The following is a 19,803-nucleotide window of genomic DNA, read 5'->3' on the forward strand; positions in this document are numbered from 1 at the left end:
AAACTTTTCAAAAGTTTCAATTTAGTCCAAAACCTATTCGCGTCCAAATTTTAAACAGTCTCCGATTGACTTGAAACTTTTACCATAAATACTATAAATTATTTCGCGGACTTTGGCGAAATAAAATTCCTTACGGGATTTATAAATTATTTTATATTAATTTCTGAAGTTAAATCCCCAAATCCCGCTAATTGACTTATTAAAATTTATTCAAATTTCCCGATATAATTAAATTAAATTCTTCTTAATTTAATTTATCGGAAATCACGACACGTGGCACGACGTAATTATCTTAAAATATTTTGGGGTATTACAAAATGTATCTGAAATATTTTTAAAATGTACATGATTTGTTTCTGAGATGTATCCGAATTATTTCTGAGATTTAGTTTGTTATGTAAATTAGAAAAATATATATATTTACATTTTTGATATAAACTAATATGTGTAAAATTAACTTCAGCTGATGATAAATTTAATGAAGGCATTATATAGTTATTTGTTCAATTTATTACGTATATATATATATATTGGATACATCAATGATACATCGTATATATACCACTGATACATTGTAGATAAATCGCTGATACATCATAGATACACAGCTGATATATTATAAATACATATTTATATATTTTTTGATTACTTTAACGAAATAAATTTTATAGATACACCATAGATTATAATTTTTAAAATCATATGCTCTTATTAACAATATATTGCTTGATTTGTCTTAAACTTTTAGCTATCTTTAACTTAAATATAAGTTGTTTCAATTTTTATTTGTATGTTATTATGTATACATATTTGTTATTTCCTCAAAAAAAATGTATACATATTTGTTATCAGTGATACATTATATATACAACATTGATACATCATAGATATATCATAGATACACAATTTATTATAACTTATAGAATCAGCCTTCAACCCATACTAATTATTTTCAACAAATAAATTTTGAAGAAACTGATATATTGTAGATACATCACTGATACATTATTTTCAATCAACAAAAGTAATTCAAATATCCCTATTTAAAGAACCAATTATGACAAAACCACATCTTTAACTAATCCAAATTTCTCGATTTTTGGAGACCTGAAATAGATTTATCCAATAATAAAAATCCAGTTCAATTGTCTAATTAGTGAAATATTAATTAATCAAGTAAAATCATAAAAACTGAAATTGAGTTCCAAATATGTATTGATACATAAAAGATACATAAATGTAAAGAATTTGAGTTTTGGTTAGAAAATGTAAACTTTCTCCTTATTTTGTCATGAATATAAAAAATTTGGGTTTTGGCTATTTGTGTAATATTTGATTTATTTTGTAATATTTTTATTTTTTTCTCCTAATTTTGACGTTTTTGATAATTTGTGCTAAGTTCGGGTAAAGTGATCGATTGTTCATTTCAAATTCGTGTATTTTGATTGTATTTTCCGAAATATCCCTAAATACAAGCCTGATTAGGCTAAAACACGCACCCAAAAGACCAAATCAACTCCTGTACCACTACAACCAAGTCGACAACGGTCAACTCCGAAAATGGACACCGATGAAACATCTAATCCAAGCTCCGGCCACCGTCGCTCCGATCGGATCAAAATGAACGTCGGAGGCAAATTCTTTGAGACAACAATTTCAACTCTTCAATCAGGCGGTCCAGACTCTTTATTAGCCACACTCTCCAGTCGGCCCACTCCGGACCCTATCTTCATCGACCGTGATCCAGAAATCTTCTCCGTTCTCCTCTCTCTCCTCCGCTCCGGTCGCCTTCCGTCCACCGCAGCCACTCGCTTCTCTAAACAAGAACTCGCCGATGAAGCTTTGTATTACGGCATCGAGTCTGACCTCAAATTAGCCACCTGTCCGCCTCCTCTCGCCGGCATCGACGTCTCTCTTGCCACCACTATACGTCCCGCCTCCGATGGCTTCCCCTCCGCCTTCACAGCCGCCGCCGATGACGGAACCGTCTGGATTGCTCACGGTGGTCAAATTTCAGCTTACGATTGGAATCTTAGCCATTCTTGCTCTATCCGTACACATCTTGATGATATTACCTCAATCCGACGTGTCACGGAGAATATTACGGCCGTCGGATCTGACTCGTCTGCCGGACTTCATTTCTATGATTTTTGTGGTTCGAGACACGTCGGGTCAGTTCACTGGACCGACCCGACCGATCCCAGGATTTATAAAGCTAGGGTTTCGTCAATTGCTGACTCAGCAAATCAGGTATTTGCTTCTTTTGACTGTCAACATAGAGAGAATTGTGTTTTAGCAGTAGATAAATCAACGCTCCAGATTGTTTCTGAGATTATTAGGCAAAATGGTAGCTCAGCGAAATATATAGTCCCGACGAAGCTGACATGGCTTCCGGATAGTAACGTCCTTATCGGAACGGCTGTTACAAGTGGGCCATTTGGTTACTCCGGTTATATTCGAATATGGGACTCGCGGAGTGGTGATGTGGTATGGGAGACGAGTGAGCCGGGTTCTGGCCGGGCTAGTAGGTTTGGTGATTCATTTGCTGATGTGGATGTTGATGTGGAGAATTCGAGTTTGTTCAAAATATGTTCAAAGTCTGGTGATTTAGCAATGGCGGATTTACGTAAACTAGGAGATGATCCGTGGGTTTATATGAATGATAAAAATCCTAGTATGAGATTTAGTGGGGGTTTAATGGAGAGTGTAATACATTGTTACAGGAGTCAGGTTTTTGTCGGAAGAGATGGGTCGCTTGAGGTTTGGTCGAAGGTGGCAGAGAGAGGAAGTCGGATTGAAAATGAGAGTTTGATTAGCGAAGAGCTGTATAGGAGGAATTTCGTGGATAAAGTGGAGGATTCTGAGAGAGGGATCATTAGAAAAATCGAAGGTGGCGGTAATAGACTGTTTGTTAGTAGAGAAAATGTCGAGGGTATTGAGGTTTGGGAAAGTTCTAATTCTTCTTATCCAGTTTCAGTTTTGTGACAGAAGAATTTATTAATGTTCGTGTTGGGAACTGGCATCAAGAGGCATTTTGCCTTGTCAAAATAGTTGCTGTAAGTTATTGCATTTCTTATGTTCTCAGTTGTGCATTTGATTAGTTCCAAGTAGTGTATTCTGCTGGTGAAATTTTCTTCAATCTTTTGTAGTTGTACTTTGTAATTATTATTTTTCGTGTAGTGATAAGTTTCACGGTCCTGCTTTTTCCAGTTTGCTGCTGTATCGGATGGACATGCTATCATTTTCTTGAGCTCAGGTTAGTAGGTGACAAGATTTTGTCATTTCTAGCTTTGCCCTATCGTTAGATTAATCAAGAATTTATGGACATGCTTTTTACAATTGATCTATGTAACTAGTGTTTTCATGTAATGTAAGGTTCCTTGTATTGAATTTATACTCTGAAAGCTTAGATATTTCTGAGAGAATCGTATGCCAGTTAAAACCATTTCATAGGGTAGTCCTATTATAAGCAATTAAACAAGCAAATTCTTCTTTACTATCTTGCCATGTGTCTCTTTTTTATGTGTTAATGACCCAATCAACGGCTGCTGTTCCGATCGCCTGCTTAAGGTTTTTCATCTTTGTCGAATAAGTCGATACTTTACTTACTGGATATAGTTTGTGCCAACATAAAACGGAACTGGGCTTGACAGATTGGATTCATTAGAACATACCTTGATGTAGGGAGATCTGCAATTTTGACTGGGAACGCTCCTTTCTTATCCCCTCCCCAAATACCGCTTCTTTCGTAATAATACATAGCTCATTTCTATGCATTCCATACAAAATGAGAATTTTACTGTCAATTGCAGCCTTGCAGGCACCAAGAAGGCCAGAGGATCAAGCAACAGAAGAAGCGGTGGACTCACTCACTAGAGGCGCAACACAGGGAACTCGAGCATCCAACACTGTTTCATACACAAAATGGTTGAGCATCTAACTCTGCTTCATCAACTACCTCTGAGAAAAAAAGCAAGGGCCACTCAGTAGATAGTACGTATATTTTGAGTCCATGATTGTATATTTTTGGAGCAAAGGCAATTCAGTAGATAATACATATATTTGGATCCACAATGGTATATTTTTTGGGACATTGTGGTCATGGTAGTTTGTGATTCTTTTGGTACCACAATGGTTTGATCAAAATGTCAATATAACGCTCAGTGCATTAAATAGCCAATGATTTTGTTAATTTTAAAATAAATTTTTTGATTTTTAGAATAATGATATGAAATGTTAAATTACTAAGTACAATAATATCAATTACTTCAAATAAAATTAATTGTTAATTTTTTTTAAAAATAAAATTTTAGCTGCCAACAATGTTTTTTAAATCGGATTGGACCGACTATTTAGCCTAAACTTATTTGGAAATTGACTGCCGAATTGTAAATACAACTTAGAGTATACTACTTAAATACTTCTTTTTAAGTATAGAATTACCTAAATATCTTTTAAAATACGGTAAATTTGAACATATGAAATACATTTTAAATTAAGAATTAAATTAAAACTCTTATGAAAATGATTTCAAATAAAAAGTAATTTCATTTTAAAGTGAAACAATATATGTTTTAAACCATTAGTTGATTAATAAAATAAATTATAGAGTTACATCAAAATAATAAAGCTAAAGGGTTGAAAATTACCGATCTTTATTTTGGTTTTCAATTCCACCCTGATATTGTAATTCTGTCAATTTTACCCTATTTTGTGTTTTTGACTTTCAATTTCACCCTAAGTTCAAAAAATTAGATGATTTTATTATTATGAAGATATTCGAATCAACTAAATTTAAGGATTATATTATACTTTTTTCTAAAACCGGTATAGTCCAATTTTGTTAATTTCTTTCAAAATTTATTATAAACTGTAGTTTATAAATAATTGGGTTTCAATTAATTTCTTCCCATTCGTCCATCTAATTTGATTCTAAAAACATTGTTAGAAGTTAAAATGTATTTTTGTAAATAATTAGTTACTCATTATATTTAAAATAATTTAAATTAAATTTGTAAAAGATGCAAATATTCCTTAAATAAAAAGTGCAGATAAATCCTTACACTTTCATTAAAGAATATTTATACCCCTAAATTTTAATTTGGTGCAACCCAACCCTTAAACTTATAAAATCGATGCAAATCAGCCTTGCACACTAGCTGCATTTATTTGTCCGTTAGAGAAAAGGTTCATGTGTACTAATTTTATAAGTTTGAAGGGTTGATTTGAACCTAATTAGAGTTTTAAAGCATTAATATCCTTTCATTAAAAGTTAAAGGGTTTATGTGCACCTTCTACCAAAAAAAACTAAAAAAACTAGCACCGAGCCATTTAATCAAATCAAAATAAGTAGAACAGTCTAAACACCGAGCGGGCAGAACTAGAACACAAACCAACGACCGTCACTGGTAAATTCAAGAACCAAATTGACAGAGAGCAGCAATGGACGTGATAAAAACACAGCAAATTCAATCGAAGCCAATAGAGAAGGTGATAGTTCACCCACTGGTTCTATTAAGCGTCGTTGACAACTATACCCGAGTCGCCAAGGACACTCGCAAACGAGTTATTGGGGTTCTACTCGGTAGCTCATTCAAGGGCACCGTCGATGTCACCAACAGCTACGCAGGTCTTTCATTCACTTCAATTCAACTCAATTTCATACTTCAGATCTAATAATAATGTTATTTTGCTGTTCTTGCTAGCTAGGGTTTTGTAATTTTTATTTTATTTTTTTACTGTTAATTGCTAGCTCAGTACAATTTATAGATGGGTTTGTAATAGTGGGAATGTAAATTGTGTTTTTTTTTTCAGTGCCGTTTGAAGAAGATGACAAGGACCCTAGTATTTGGTTTCTTGATCATAACTATCATGAATCTATGTTCTCTATGTTCAAACGGATTAATGGTAATGTTATTGCTGTTATTATCTCGATTTTATTCTGTTTGGAAGTCTTCTATTTGTTGACTAATTGTGGTTGCTGACTGGTAATTTTTTCAGCTAAGGAGCATGTTGTAGGTTGGTATAGCACGGGCCCGAAGTTGCGGGAGAATGATTTGGAGATTCACCAATTATTCCATAAGTAAGACTATTCGTTTTCTTATTGGCTTTATTTACGTGGTTCCTTCTATGATTGATGATATCTTTGTAATTAAGATGATGCCCGTTGCTTGTGAGGCTTGTGCTTAGATTTCTGACTGTTTAACTATTTTGCGGTTTACTTTCTTTTCATTATGTGATTTTTTTGGTGATGTAGCTATGTTCAAAATCCTGTCTTGGTCATTATTGATGTTCAGCCCAAGGAGTTGGGTATTCCCACCAAAGCCTACTATGATGTTGAAGAGGTTAAAGAGGTACGACTAACAAACTTATTTTCTTCTCATCTAATTTTTATCCATGATTAATCCACTGAATATTTTGGTAACTGAAAATGCTCGAGTTATATGTTGTAAAAGGCAGTTCATGTGATGTGAAGAAAATAAATAAAAAAGGCAGGGCATTTTTTGAACATTTTATTGACATGCTGGCGCTATATGATTATTAATGTGTTATTTTTTTATGGTAACAGAATGCCACTCAGAAGAGTCAGAAGGTTTTTGTTCATGCACCTTCAGAAATTTCTGCACATGAGGTTGAGGAAATAGGTATGACATGATATGCTGAGATCAAATTATCCTCTCAGGATGTCTGCTTTATGCTTCATATATCTCGATCACAGCTCTGAAGAAAAAGCAAATTAAATCTTAAGAGAAGCCAAGACTTTTTTGGCATTTATCCAATTAATGATACACGTGGTACGCATTTACAGGAGTTGAACATTTATTACGGGACGTAAAAGACACAACCATCAGCACTCTTGCAACTGAGGTTTTTGTTTTATCTCATTATTTTCTATGTTTACTCGCTGTTCTTTTTTCGTTGTTTTGATAAGTTTTTAAATTTATGGATCTTCAAGCTGTAATAAAACTAAATGAAAAGGTTCTTATTTTCCTCTTCTCTTCCCAGGTTACTGGAAAACTTACAGCGTTGAAAGGTTTGGATGCACGACTAAGAGAGATACGAGGTTACCTTGATCTTGTCATTGATGAAAAGCTCCCACTAAACCATGAGATACTTTATCATTTACAGGTATGCTTCTCGTTATTCGTTTATTTTAGGTCCCTAAACTTAAGTATATGGTCGATTACATGCTCATGTTGAGCGGCCAATTTTTATTTCTGTGTAATACAATACTTTCATCTCGTATGTCAAATGATTCTTCGTTCTTTCTTTGTCTAGTTGTGAATGCAGGATTTCATCAGGATTAATTTAATTGCTTGCTAATACTTGATACAAATGTGACTCGTCTTTGAGCCATCTGTTTTGTCTAGTTACTTAAGCATTTGTTTTTAGTTTAGGCTCATTAATTACTCTTACAAGTATAGTAAGATGTAAATATACGTGTTATTTGGTTAATCCTCTTATGAGGTCTACTGGCAACAATATACATGTTATTTACTTTAGCATTTGTTTATGGCTTTGGTTTTGTCTGGACTTGTGTGGTTATCTGGTATTGTTAGTTCAGGTATCAGGGCATGCCAAATGGCCATTAGTGACAATGGGGCTCACATTACTCACCTATATTTTTTTTCATATAAACTCATGCATTACAAGGGAAAATGCAGCCTCTTTTTTCCTTCTTTCTAGCATTATTAGTAAAAAGACTGGCCTAGCACAAAGCACGCAACCTGGTCCAGTTCTTGAGAGTAGATTCTGTCTAGTTGCTCATTTTTTATGACCGGATTACTTTTCTGGCTGTCTACTGATTTTTGAATTTTGCAACGTTTACTGTGCATTCTTATATATATTTTTCCTGCAGGATGTGTTCAATCTATTGCCAAATCTTAATGTGAACGAGTTGATTAAGGCGTTCTCTGGTAATTTAAGTGTCAATTATGCACACGTGACCAGTTCTTAGAAAAGTATTGCATAATCAATTGATAAACTTTATCCCTTTCTTGCAGTAAAAACCAATGATATGATGTTGGTTGTATATCTTTCTTCTCTTATCCGAAGTGTCATTGCACTCCACAACCTGATTAATAATAAGGTGAAATCTCTTTTTTGTACTCTAATTACACTGTCGAAAACTGTTCTTCTAAGTTCTAGATGTTCAGTATGTTTCATATACTTCTAAAAATGTTGCCAGATGCTCAACAAAGAACACGAGAAAGCTGAGGATGCAAAACCAGCACCAGCTCCAGTTTTCACCGGAATCTGAAATCTATTCTTCAGGCTTTTCGATAGTAGTCATGATAAAGCGCGAGAATCTATGGTAGCATGCTATAGGGAGTTATTTATTTTTGCGGGATTTGAAACTTGTAGGAATTTTCTTTTATTATTTTTAGATTTTCGCCTTTTGTTTTCAATGCTACTGATCAAAGACCATATGCCCCTGGGATCTTGATTTGCTTTGTGGAAGTAGTGATCTTGACTTGCTATATGCTTCAGTCAAAATATATGTATAAGGAAAGTTCTATGATTATTTTCTTGAAGTGATTAATATTCCTCTAATTGTGATTATTAGTAGTTAAATAATATTTATTTTATAATAAATAAAGTAACTATTAAAGGCCCTGTGCAGCTGGTACAGGCGGAAAGTTGCTTCCGGTACCACCGTAAAATTGCTTTCTGCCCGATATTTTACCCTATCCCCCACTCCAATCGTTAATTGTAGTGAAAGCATCATAAGGAATAACATCTCATTATTCTCATCTCATATGAGAAAAAAAGTTAAATGCAACTAGATAACAAAATGGGAATCTTTTTATCAAGCAATTCTTATTGTGGTGGTTCGCCATTATTTCTCTAACCCAAATAAATAAATGTATAATAGGAAATTTTTATCAAGCAATTTGTCCAAAACTGTTCTTTGAATTGACTGACCGAATTAAATTAAATAAGCCGAACCAAAAATACGAAATATAATGTAATTTGACATTGATTTTGAGTGTAAACTTTTTATTTAACCGAATCCTAGTGAATGCTAATTTAGCATGAGAAGGGAGTAGAATGCGCCTCTCTTCAGAAATTCTCTCAAACTTTAAATGTATGCCATTTTTAAGTAAAGGAGCCAGTGAAGAGCGAGAGGAAGGCGTGTAGAAGGAAATATGGAAGCTGAAAGTCTCTCCTAAGATTCAATTGTTCTTATGGAAGATGTGCAGTAATTGTTTACCGACGCGAGTAAACCTGAGGAATCGAAGGTTAGATATTCTTTCAAACTGTGTTCTTTGCAATGGTTTGAATGAATCTGTGGAACATTTGTTTATTCAATGTCCGTATGTTTTCACATGTATGGATATTATTGGCTTTCATCAGTTGTATAATGAGGTTCATACTGTCAAGGAGTGGCTATTTGCAGCTATGAATTCGAGTTTTAAACCTCTGCTTGGAAAGATGGAAGTAGTGTTGCAGTATGATGTTTGGAGACAACGCAACTCTGTATTTTGGACAGGCAAACATAATCCTCCGGATGTGGCAGTTCGATTAGCGTTGGATAACTTGGATTCCTATGCATTGTGGTTGTCAGCAAGATCAAGTTGAGCTGTAACATTAGCTTCATCTATCTCTAATAGATGGATTCGTCCGGATGATGGCAAGTTCAAATGCAATGTGGATGCAGCTCAGTCTTTCTAGGGTAGCTTGTTCTTATGCTAGTCCAGTTTTTTGGAATGCTGTTACTTCTTTTCTGCAGAATATTGTTATGGCTGATTTGATTAATTAATAAAGAAGCATATTATGTCATTTTAATTAAAAAAAAGGATGATTGAAAGCATAATGATATGCTTATATATGAAAATAAAATATTAAACCATATCATCAAATTTTGAAATTATTTTTAGTCTTATTAGTAGTCTGATCTTTGTAAAATGACTAAAAATATTCATCTAATACACTTTCAAAAAAATTAGCACTCAAATACTGTATTTTGAAAAGTTCAAACACGGTTGGTGTAATTTATTCTTTTTATAATTAACGGTCACATATTGTTGTGTCAATTCGAGTTTGTTTGTTGTTTAAACGAATTGAATTTAAACTTTATTTTATATTCATTTATCTAAAGGAACCGAGTTTGATGCTTGGCTTTAAGTAAACGAACAATTCGTATATGAACTTAATTAATAGTTCATGAGCTAGCTTTCATACGAGTGAAGTTATTAATTCATGAGGTAATTATTATTTATCAAGAAATTATTTCTAATTTAACATATATTTCTTGTAAAATTATTTTTAATTGTAAAGATTATTTGTTTTAATTAAAAGTATATTGTTTCCTTAACTTAGGTAGTTTATAATTATGATCATAAATAAAGTATAAAATAGCAAGTGAGTGATAGTCCGGTTAGTTACGCTTCATTTACATTTTTCAGAGAGCATGAGTTAGACATGCCCTCTGTAGCAAGTGGGCTGATTTTTAAAAAATTGAATTTATAAACTGGTATTTATCATATAACCAACCCCTGTAAACTTCCGCGAATTATATCTCAATAAAAAATCTATGAAATACATTTGTTTAATTTATTTTCTAAGTTTTATTTTCTCACCAAAATCCTTAAACTTCAATTAATAATTAGAAAATTTCGGAACTTTTCTTTTTTCTCCCACCCAAATTCTTAAACTTTAATTTGTAACCATAAAATCCTTTATGTTTCATTAAATTTCACAAGAATCTTTCATCTACTTTTCAATATTAATTTAAACATGTTGCCGTCGAAGTATTATAAAAACATAATAAAGACAAAAGAAAAAAAAAATCTTTCATCTATCCTATACATTTTTAAAAAATATATTATATTCTTATTATTAATTAAATAAATCAAAAAATAAAAAAATAGATGGAAGGATTTTGTAAAAATTTAATGAAATATCACAGATTTTCTTGTTACAAACTAAAGTTTAAGGATTTTAATGGAAGCGAGAAGAAATATTAAGAACGTTTTGTCGTGAATTGAAATTTAAAGATTTTAGTGAGAAAGATAAGGAATTTTCAGGGCTGTAAATGACAATTATCCCTAAAACGCATAACTAAATAACACAGCATACTCTCGAGTTCCGCTGCTACAGCTCATTCCGCCGTCGCTGCCGCTCCAACGTTGCGCTGCTGCCGCTCCAACGTTGCGCTGCTGCCGCTCCAACGTTGCGCTGCTACAGCTCATTCCGCCGTCATTTTTCCAGTTTCAAATTTTTCCGCCTTCTTTAGGTAATATCTCATATATATTTGGCTCTTATTTATTTATTTTGTTTTCTATATGTACTACTGATTGATTTCAGAAAAAAATGAAGTAGTACTGATTAGGTTGTGTTTTTAGACATTTGATTGTTATTGATGTTTTGGATAATAGTTGAATTAGTATGTGTTTGAAAAATTGATTGTGTAATTATTTCCCTTAATCTGTTAACAGGCTTTCATGAATTCAAATGTAGCTCATTTTTATTTATTTAGCCTTTAGGTGCTAAATTCTTAAATTCATTACTCCCGTGTTTGGAAAGTCCGAAGATGTCAGTATGTTGTTCAATTGAATTGTAGTTAGTGATTTGTCATCTTTATAAATTGAAAGAATTGACCATAAAAGACATGCTTTTGCATTAATTAATTCTTGCATATGATATGATATATTTCGAAGAAAGACAATCTTCGGCTACCACGCAGCTCAATCATCATACTTCGCATGGCCGCTCTATCGGGCAGCCAAGGAACCACGTGTGACTTAGTGCACTTTGTGTTAATCATAGTGATAGGATGCCATATGGCCATATATGAACAATAATAGAAATTTCAGAGGCTGCTTTTAGGGTTCTAAGCCAATGTAGTTTCTGTATCATGCAGGTGTTCTCTTACAATGTGTATTATTCCACATGACTTTTGTTTATAGTTGCTTATATTTACTTCACTGTAATGCATAAAAGGGAAGAATAGTACTTAGGCTGTGCTTCTTTGACTATGGAACTAACGGATCCTTTTGTTGCTTTGACTCGTGTATGCTAAAGTCAAAAATATAAAGCATGGGGAAAGCTTCAAGAGATAAGAGGGTAAGTGAAGGCTAATCACTTATAACACATACTATTCTAAAGTTTCTTGATTTCCATAATTATGATGACAATGTTATTGCTGGGTTCTAGGATATTTACTACCGAAAAGCTAAAGAAGAAGGTTGGCGTGCTCGAAGTGCGTTTAAACTTCTCCAGATAGATGAGGAATTTAACATTTTTGAAGGTTCTTTTCCTCTCTCTCTCTCTCTCTCTCTATGTGTGTGTGTGTTATATATCCCTTTTGTGTCTATCTCATGGATAAGGGAATTAGGTATGATATGTTTTTTTAGATAGTGATAAGCTTTTTGTTGTTTGATCATGATTTGACTTCTAGGGGTAAAACGTGTAGTAGATCTATGTGCCGCACCTGGTAGCTGGAGTCAGGTATATACTATCTTGAAATGAAAATGTTCATTTAAATTAGTCAAAATGTTGTTATTTACAAGTGAACATACATATAGACAGATAAAATGGTATCCTCTTTTAATTTTTTCTTAGCTATAACTTATAAGTAGGCTTGCTTGCTTGTTGTACCTACTCTGTCCTTTGGGAATTTAACGCACAGAGCATCTTCTCAAGGTTTTGATGCTTACTTCATTTGCAGGTTTTGAGCCGTAAATTATATCTGCCAGCCAAGCTTTCACAGGATTCAAGGTAAACTTTTCACTTTTAATTTTATAATATATGTGCTAAGATCATAGGAGGCCATTTAACTATTTAAGGATCAAATTTTCTGTTGATTTTATCGCCCAAAAACTGCTCTGTCAAATATATATAAACTTTGAATAAATCTGTTCACTGGATTTACATTGAAGCTGTAGAGTGTAGATTTTCTAGTCTTTAAGCTGCCCCTTTCTGAGGTGTGAGTTGGCTTGATTGCAATCTTACAAATTTGGCATCCACAAAGATGCTTGCTGATAGATGCTCTTTGTTATTGAAAATAGAAATATTGATTAAGCACTGCTGCACTTGCCTATTATTTGCTTTATGTTCAAGTGAAACAAAACTATTTTTTATTTAGGCACATAGTTGGTAGATGTGCTCTCAAACTTGTATGCTCAGTTAATAGCTTGTTTAATAAAGCCATTTGAAACTTATCTATGATCTCGAACTTTATGAATGAAGAATCTGAATGAAAAAATATAACGCCTGAGCATGAATTTGAGCTTTTACACTTGTTCAATAGATAAATGAACACAAGTAAGAGTCACTTTGGCTCAATTACATACAGACGTGTTTTAGGATCATTTATTTTGTTAGCTACCAATTTTAGAGATATATAAAGTTAATAAAGTACTAACTTTAAGCTATCAAAGTTGAGGAGGTAGCTACCTCCGTTACTTATAACATACCTCCTCTTCATTTGATTACTTTATATGTTTGATCCATGTGGAAAATTCACTTATTGGGGATTTTCTCATATTAGTTATATTTTAAAATTTAGTTCCGTTAAAAAATTTGTAAATAGATTATTTGAAAATTGTTCAAACATTCTTTTTTTTGTAAGTATGATGATTATTATAGTATTGAACAGCGGATATTGGTAACTTCTATTGAGTTTTTAGCATGAGATTCTTTAGAAACATATAGACAAAACCCCCTTAACATGTGGCTCAATCATGATGTTTATACTTTAGACCATGTACACATGTTTTCATATATTTCATTACACATGTTTTCATATTTCATTCTATTTCCATAAAAGAAAAGTAAAAGTAAAAATTGCATGAAAATTCTTCATGTATCTTGCAAAGAAGACAAACATGATTTTTTTTTGTTTATTTTGTATGCTTTCCTATTGAAATTCATAATTTTTTATGCAGTTTCAGAGATGATGACCATCCTCTTATTGTTGCTATTGACTTGCAACCCATGGCTCCAATTGAAGGTGTTATCCAAGTACAAGGTGACATCACAAATGCCCGCACAGCTGAAGTGGTGAGAAACTGATTGTAGCTATTAATCTCAATCGTCACATGCAACTTCTAAATGACTATATGTAGAAAGCTTATGTCCATGTTGCTTTAGGATTAAATGGTGTACTAAGAGGATCTAAATTGGATTGGGATGTCACTGACTCCCTGATTTTCCAAATCGTTTTTCAATCTTCAACTGTGACTAAAGTGAAGTAGTTGTTTACTTAATTGTTGGACAGTATACTCAACAGAATGTAATAGTTTATAATATACACATGGCTTGTACACTCACAAAGATGCCATGATTGGATGTAGACCTGGCACGGCCGGTTTGGGTCTGAAACTGGATCAATCAAAACTGATACTTGAACAGGTTCGAACCAGCCCAAAACTGGAAAGGAACCGGTATCAGGCCAATTTCCCATTTGATGGAAGAGATAATATTGATTCTGAGTAAAAATGTCAAGCCATGGTGTGCATCAACCCTAAATATTTATAGATATGCTGATCAGTATACTGTCATTCACTTAAAGAAACACTTCTTTTGTTTGCTATGCATGCATCACACACACACACACACACACACACACACTATATGTTATCATTATCCATTGTCAGTTTATCATCTTATCCTTATGACCAGGTCTAATTGGATGAATAGAATGTGTTTTAATGAAATGATTTTGAAGAGTCTATTAAGCCAAAAGGAAGTTGTTTGCAATATGAACTCCAAATGTTGTAAATTAGACGAATGGCCATATATGATATGCTATCAATTATACACCCTGACTTTATATTTTTTTGTGTAAAAGGGGGTCCTGAATTTTCACCCTTGTTTCTTTTACAGGTAATCAGACATTTTGACGGCTGCAAGGCTGACCTGGTTGTATGTGATGGTGCACCTGATGGTAAAATAGCAGTGATTTTCCCTTTTCAATAAATGGTTGATTACTTAATCAGTTAATTGTTTATATTAAGGGACAATGAACTAGATTTTGCTTTTTAAAACTTGCTTGATACACTCTGATTTGCAGTAACGGGCCTTCATGACATGGATGAGTTTGTTCAGTCTCAGCTTATATTAGCGGTATGTGTTCAGGTTCCTTATTCTTTTGATGCTCACTCTTTTATGCTTGTTAGGCATGTTACCTTATCTCATGAATAAATATTATTTCTTGTGATCCCCGTGAAGATTTCTGTACAGTCCTATCTCACTGAGATTTTTGGTTTGCCAAAAGAGCGAGGGATATGAAGCATGGGGTTATTATAGCTTAACCCATATTTATAATGAAATAAAATAGCTGAGAGTGCCCCAAACAGAATTTTTCATTTAGAGGAGCTTCTTTTATAAGTGCCTTTTGCTGCAGCCAGTTTTAGTTAGTTTTAATCATTCTAGAATAGGTTCATGTAGTTGATAACACAGTTCTGATTCTGAATTAGCTTCTGTAAAAAATTATTTCTAGATGGCTGATTTAGGAAGTTAATGATTTGATGTCTCGGGCACCATTCTAAACAGAGCTGAGGTTTTTGAACTGATAATTTGGATCTTAGTTGCATTTCTGTAATTAAGAACCTCATCACTACCTTTGACTGAATGTCTGGGAAGAAAGAAAGATATTGTCGACTTTGGTGCATAGTGGAATACTTTTCTCTTTAAATTAGAATTTTTTAGCAGTTACTACAAAGCCGCCAGAGCTTCAACTATTATTGCTCCCTTATTTACATTGTTGTTCCATTTGGACTAGCAAATTATGCATCTTTCATTTTCTTGTTTGCTTCTATTCGCCTCGAAGAATATTATTCAGGTGCTTATTAGACTAACGGCGGCTATGTTTGTTCATATTGTTTCAGGGACTAACAATTGTCACACACATACTCAGAGAAGGTGGGAAATTTATTGCAAAGATATTTCGTGGAAAAGATACAAGTCTTCTCTACTGCCAGGTACGTAAAATGTCTGTTAGAATTCTGATATCAGAATAAAATTCCCATATTCAGAAAGGCTAACAGCTATCTGGAAAATAAATTCCTGCCCCAATTTCACTTTGGATTCCTTTGCAATGCTTCTGAAGCCCATGACGGATGGAATGTTTAGCTCAGGACGGACTGCTTATGTTGTTTGCTTCTCTGTTGCAGCTCAAATTGTTTTTCCCTGTTGTAACTTTTGCAAAACCTAAAAGTAGCCGTAATTCCAGCATAGGTAAGAGTAATTATGTTTGTCTTCTCTTTTTCACTCTTTTATCTTGGGGAACTGAACTTCTTAGTTATTTTTATTATTGAATTAAGTTGGTTTTATTTGTCATATATGAAGAGCTTATTTGGGGCGTAGCCTGTAGGGTTAATCCCAGGAACTTGTTAGTACTCTATAGGACTCTGTCATTGCAAGGCAGCAATGTGTTAGGAAGCCTTTTCAAGATATGAATGGGCATTAAAAGTTAAAACGTTACTATGCCATGCAATTTAATATGCTTTTTCTTTTTTCTATTAGATCAAAATTATGTTCCTTGTTTCTGTGGTTTTTTGTTGTTCACATCCCTACTTTTTGTTAGAGAAGTGACTTTTTGGGGGCATCAAAAAGGACTTAGAATGATTTTATGAGCATTATTGGAATCCCCACATGATTGGAACAAAGCTAGAAGACAGGATGAAATATCAAAAGCTAACATTACAATATTCTTAATGCAGAGGCATTTGCAGTTTGTGAAAATTATTCCCCTCCTGAAGGATTTAATCCAAAAGATTTGCATCGCCTCCTAGAAAAGGTGGGAAGCCCCTCAGGCATGGATGATCTAGGTAATGTATCATTTTCATTATAAGTCTTATTGTGTTTGTTAGTGTTCATGTGTCTGTATTTGTATATACTGTGTGTGCACTGTTAAATGGATGCATTGAATATCATGCAATGCTTGTACAGTGATTATTCGGGAGAAGAGTAAGAAGAAATCATTGCTGTCCTTTCAGATTAAAGGAAAATGTCTCAAATCTACTTTTTATATTGGCATAGCGTGACCAATCACATTCAACAATGAATAATAATATGAATTCTGATTATATGATTTGCAGATTATGTTCTTCTTTTACTATTTTAAATTATTTTCATAAACTACAAATGATTGGGAGACCTACCTATGCTGAGCACTCACAGTCAACTGCAATCATTTGGAATAGTGAACTGTAGGTGGAGAGTGATTGAGAAATCATGCTTAAAAAGGAGTATTGTATTGTTGACTTGGCTTGACATGAAAAGTAGCTTACCACTACTCTGCAATTTGTCTTTTATATCCAGATTTGTTTCATTCTTCTAAAAATGTAGAAAGTACCTTTCATTATCTAGAAAGACAAATAAATCCCCACAATAAGCAGAAAGATCTTCCTTTTTTTGAAGTATCAAATTTCTAGATCTTCTTGGTAACTAGTCTTTGATCAAGTTAGACGTAGAGATACAAAAATATGGTTAAATTCTGGCTCTGCATACTCATAAATATATTGTTTTATTTGCAGTTTTTTTTTAAAGATTCTTAAAATTGTCTTTGTGGAATTACAGATTGCAGTAGTGGGTGGTTGGAAGGACCAAATAAGGTGTATATCCCATTTCTAGCTTGTGGGGACCTTAGCGGGTATGACTCTGACCGATCATATCCGCTGCCGAAAGTTGCCGAGGGCACTTATCAGAGCTTGGATCCTGTACAACCTCCAATTGCCCCTCCTTACAAGAGAGCTCTTGAAATGAAGAAAGCCGCCAATAATGGCACCAGGGATCTTGAAAAACTCTCTTTGGATTCTTGATCTTGCCTTAGAAATTGCATTTCTTCAGAGAATGATCTATAATTTATAAGGTATCATTTTATTTTTCTGTACTTCTGTACAATCTATAATCTTAAATTACTCTGTCCTGACTATTATTTTTCATAGCACTGTATTATACATGTCTCTGAAGTTGTGGTTGTGTTCGTGGTCTCTCTTTTAAATGCACGAGTGATGAGACTAACTTTAGAAGTAACAAAACAAAATAGATGGCACCTGACAATGTACGCCCACTGCCGAGATTGAGGGTTTTCTGCTAGAATTTTAACTCGTGTTTACTTGTTGCAATTGAGTGTTGCCGAGTTGGATTTGATATTATTTGAGCTGAAACATATGAAATTAAAATGAATTACTTGTGGAATTTCGATTAGCTTGCAATTATGACTATGATAATGATTTGCCTCTTGGATTTTGGATGGCTGCAACTATCTGGGATTGGCCCACCTCTTGGTACGGTCTGTTCTAATTAGTTGGATGGTGTTGAGTTATCATATGAAATTATTGCATCATGATCATAGACCCAAAGTCTTAACTAAAATTACCTACTATATGCATAACATTCGTGATCATTTACCCAAAAGGGTTGTGCGTTTGGTTCGAATTGAATCAAACCAAATGGAAATTTTGATTTTCCTTAATCAAACCGAATCGATTTTATGAGAATTTAAATTTGTAAACCTTCAATTAAACTAATCAGTTCAGTCAGTTTTTCGGTTCTTTATCTACCAAAAGTGAACTAAACATTTTTCCTTCTAATATTGTACTAAATCAAATGTATCGATTTGGTTTGGTTTGGTCTTTGCACATTTCAAACCAAAAGTGATTTGCTGCTTGTACTGATTTGTAATTACCCCCATTTATTACTAATTGCATATTCCTATTTGAGAAAGTGATTACTAACAATATATTACTGCAAGATTATGATCATTGATTAGATTGTAAATTAGTGCTCATATACTCCATATTGACCGTATTCCTCATGAACATTTTGTAAGTGTAATCAATGAATCATAAATTTGTTTTATAACTTCACATTTACATACTCTTTCAATAATATGCAAAATCATCTAACAAGATTTTAGTTTGTAGAAATTGAGTTTGATCTTTGCAAAGAGGATGAAGAATTCAAGAACTCGATGCAATCTTCTACTGCTTCAGCTCTTTGCGAGTCCATAGCATCTGCAACTGATCTCGATCTTGTCAAACTAGCCGAAGAAACTTTGCGCGATGACTTTCTTCTCGTTGATACTAATCGTATAACCCTTGCTACCTTAGCACCGAGTCGTCTCAATAATCTCGCCGGCGAATATTTTGAGCTTCTCGGCAGCCTAAGGGTGAAAATTGCGACAACCCTCTTTCTATTTGCACCTACTTTAGTTCCACCTCCATGTTTAAGAATGACTGTAGGCTTTTCATGGACGTCGGGACTGAAACTCACCCGTTTGCTCGATATACTTGACATTTTATATAGACGAAAACTATTACAATTCTAGTGGAAGCAAATTCTATTCTTTTTTTTCTTTCAAATTTCTAGAGAGAGAAGAAAGGAAGGAGTGAGATTAGAGAACAAGAAAAAGCAGGGGCAGTTGGCGAGGATATAGGGAGTATTTATTGTGCAATTGATATGACATAAAGAGACAACAGGAAATTGCAAATGATTAAGGCAAAAATAAAAAAGAGATACTGAAGATAAAGGTAGAGCAGTATTCATGAAAATTATGTTTTCTACTTTCTTCAGAGTTTTGACTGTGAATATACGTGCATGAGCCATGCACGTGCCATCTTTTGACTACGCTAGTACTACAATTAGTCTTATATGTAGCCCCATTTTTTGAATACCCAAACCCTAGCTTTTGAATGCTCAATTAGATCACTAGGGACTTAGAGTGGTACTAGTTGGGGACAAGGGTTCATATCACTGGTAGAAATTTATTATTCCGTATGAAACTTATATAGTGCTCTAGAGTAGGGTTGGGCATTGGTCGGGTTCGAAATCAGCTGAAATCGACCAACC

The 19,803-nt window shown here is 33.7% G+C and overlaps 4 protein-coding genes across 11 annotated transcripts; 3 read left to right on the forward strand and 1 right to left on the reverse strand.

Annotated features, from left to right (window-relative positions):
* Positions 1 to 1,442: 1,442 nt before the first annotated feature.
* Positions 1,443 to 4,180, forward strand: LOC126664753 (protein ENDOPLASMIC RETICULUM-ARRESTED PEN3). Of its 4 annotated transcripts, none has more exons than XM_050357293.2 (3): positions 1,443 to 3,056; positions 3,181 to 3,256; positions 3,813 to 4,180. In XM_050357293.2, exon 1 carries the CDS (start codon positions 1,561 to 1,563, stop codon positions 2,983 to 2,985), a length of 1,425 nt encoding a protein of 474 aa, XP_050213250.1. In that variant the 5' UTR covers positions 1,443 to 1,560; the 3' UTR covers positions 2,986 to 3,056; positions 3,181 to 3,256; positions 3,813 to 4,180. The 4 variants fall into 4 exon arrangements, with proteins under 4 accessions (XP_050213250.1, XP_050213252.1, XP_050213248.1 ...); XM_050357295.2 differs by having other exon boundaries at positions 3,821 to 4,180; XM_050357291.2 differs by having other exon boundaries at positions 3,211 to 3,256.
* Positions 4,181 to 5,335: 1,155 nt separating this feature from the next.
* Positions 5,336 to 8,553, forward strand: LOC126665644 (26S proteasome non-ATPase regulatory subunit 7 homolog A). The gene is made up of 10 exons (XM_050358493.2): positions 5,336 to 5,629; positions 5,815 to 5,907; positions 6,001 to 6,082; positions 6,257 to 6,353; positions 6,569 to 6,644; positions 6,809 to 6,867; positions 7,006 to 7,128; positions 7,859 to 7,916; positions 8,004 to 8,089; positions 8,189 to 8,553. Exons 1-10 carry the CDS (start codon positions 5,443 to 5,445, stop codon positions 8,258 to 8,260), a joined length of 933 nt encoding a protein of 310 aa, XP_050214450.1. The 5' UTR covers positions 5,336 to 5,442; the 3' UTR covers positions 8,261 to 8,553.
* Positions 8,554 to 11,037: 2,484 nt separating this feature from the next.
* Positions 11,038 to 19,309, forward strand: LOC126665170 (putative tRNA (cytidine(32)/guanosine(34)-2'-O)-methyltransferase). 5 transcript variants are annotated; one of them, XM_050357882.2, is made up of 13 exons: positions 11,038 to 11,239; positions 12,012 to 12,069; positions 12,160 to 12,253; positions 12,404 to 12,453; positions 12,674 to 12,723; positions 13,893 to 14,007; positions 14,833 to 14,893; positions 15,020 to 15,072; positions 15,837 to 15,929; positions 16,122 to 16,185; positions 16,671 to 16,778; positions 17,530 to 17,821; positions 18,879 to 19,309. In XM_050357882.2, exons 2-12 carry the CDS (start codon positions 12,043 to 12,045, stop codon positions 17,769 to 17,771), a joined length of 957 nt encoding a protein of 318 aa, XP_050213839.1. In that variant the 5' UTR covers positions 11,038 to 11,239; positions 12,012 to 12,042; the 3' UTR covers positions 17,772 to 17,821; positions 18,879 to 19,309. The 5 variants fall into 5 exon arrangements, with proteins under 5 accessions (XP_050213839.1, XP_055961900.1, XP_050213840.1 ...); XM_056105925.1 differs by having other exon boundaries at positions 12,028 to 12,069; positions 18,872 to 19,309; XM_050357883.2 differs by having other exon boundaries at positions 12,028 to 12,069.
* On the reverse strand, positions 18,785 to 19,251 carry LOC126665171 (josephin-like protein). Its single transcript, XM_050357887.2, has one exon. The coding sequence runs from the start codon at positions 19,249 to 19,251 to the stop codon at positions 18,868 to 18,870; it is 384 nt and encodes a 127-aa protein (XP_050213844.1). The 3' UTR covers positions 18,785 to 18,867.
* Positions 19,310 to 19,803: the final 494 nt, after the last annotated feature.

This window comes from Mercurialis annua, linkage group LG1-X (assembly GCF_937616625.2).
Source record: "Mercurialis annua linkage group LG1-X, ddMerAnnu1.2, whole genome shotgun sequence".
In the NCBI taxonomy this organism is placed as follows: domain Eukaryota; kingdom Viridiplantae; phylum Streptophyta; class Magnoliopsida; order Malpighiales; family Euphorbiaceae; genus Mercurialis; species Mercurialis annua.

Coding starts and splice junctions, on each gene's coding strand:
- LOC126664753 (XM_050357293.2), top strand. CDS start 1,561: ATGGACACCGATGAAACATCTAATCCAAGCTCCGGCCACCGTCGCTCC.
- LOC126665644 (XM_050358493.2), top strand. CDS start 5,443: ATGGACGTGATAAAAACACAGCAAATTCAATCGAAGCCAATAGAGAAG. Junction 5,908..6,000: donor TATGTTCAAACGGATTAATG/GTAATGTTATTG, acceptor TAATTTTTTCAG/CTAAGGAGCATGTTGTAGGT. Junction 6,083..6,256: donor ATTCACCAATTATTCCATAA/GTAAGACTATTC, acceptor TTGGTGATGTAG/CTATGTTCAAAATCCTGTCT.
- LOC126665170 (XM_050357882.2), top strand. CDS start 12,043: ATGGGGAAAGCTTCAAGAGATAAGAGG. Junction 12,070..12,159: donor AAGCTTCAAGAGATAAGAGG/GTAAGTGAAGGC, acceptor GCTGGGTTCTAG/GATATTTACTACCGAAAAGC. Junction 12,724..13,892: donor AAGCTTTCACAGGATTCAAG/GTAAACTTTTCA, acceptor TTTTTTATGCAG/TTTCAGAGATGATGACCATC.
- LOC126665171 (XM_050357887.2), bottom strand. CDS start 19,251: ATGTCAAGTATATCGAGCAAACGGGTGAGTTTCAGTCCCGACGTCCAT.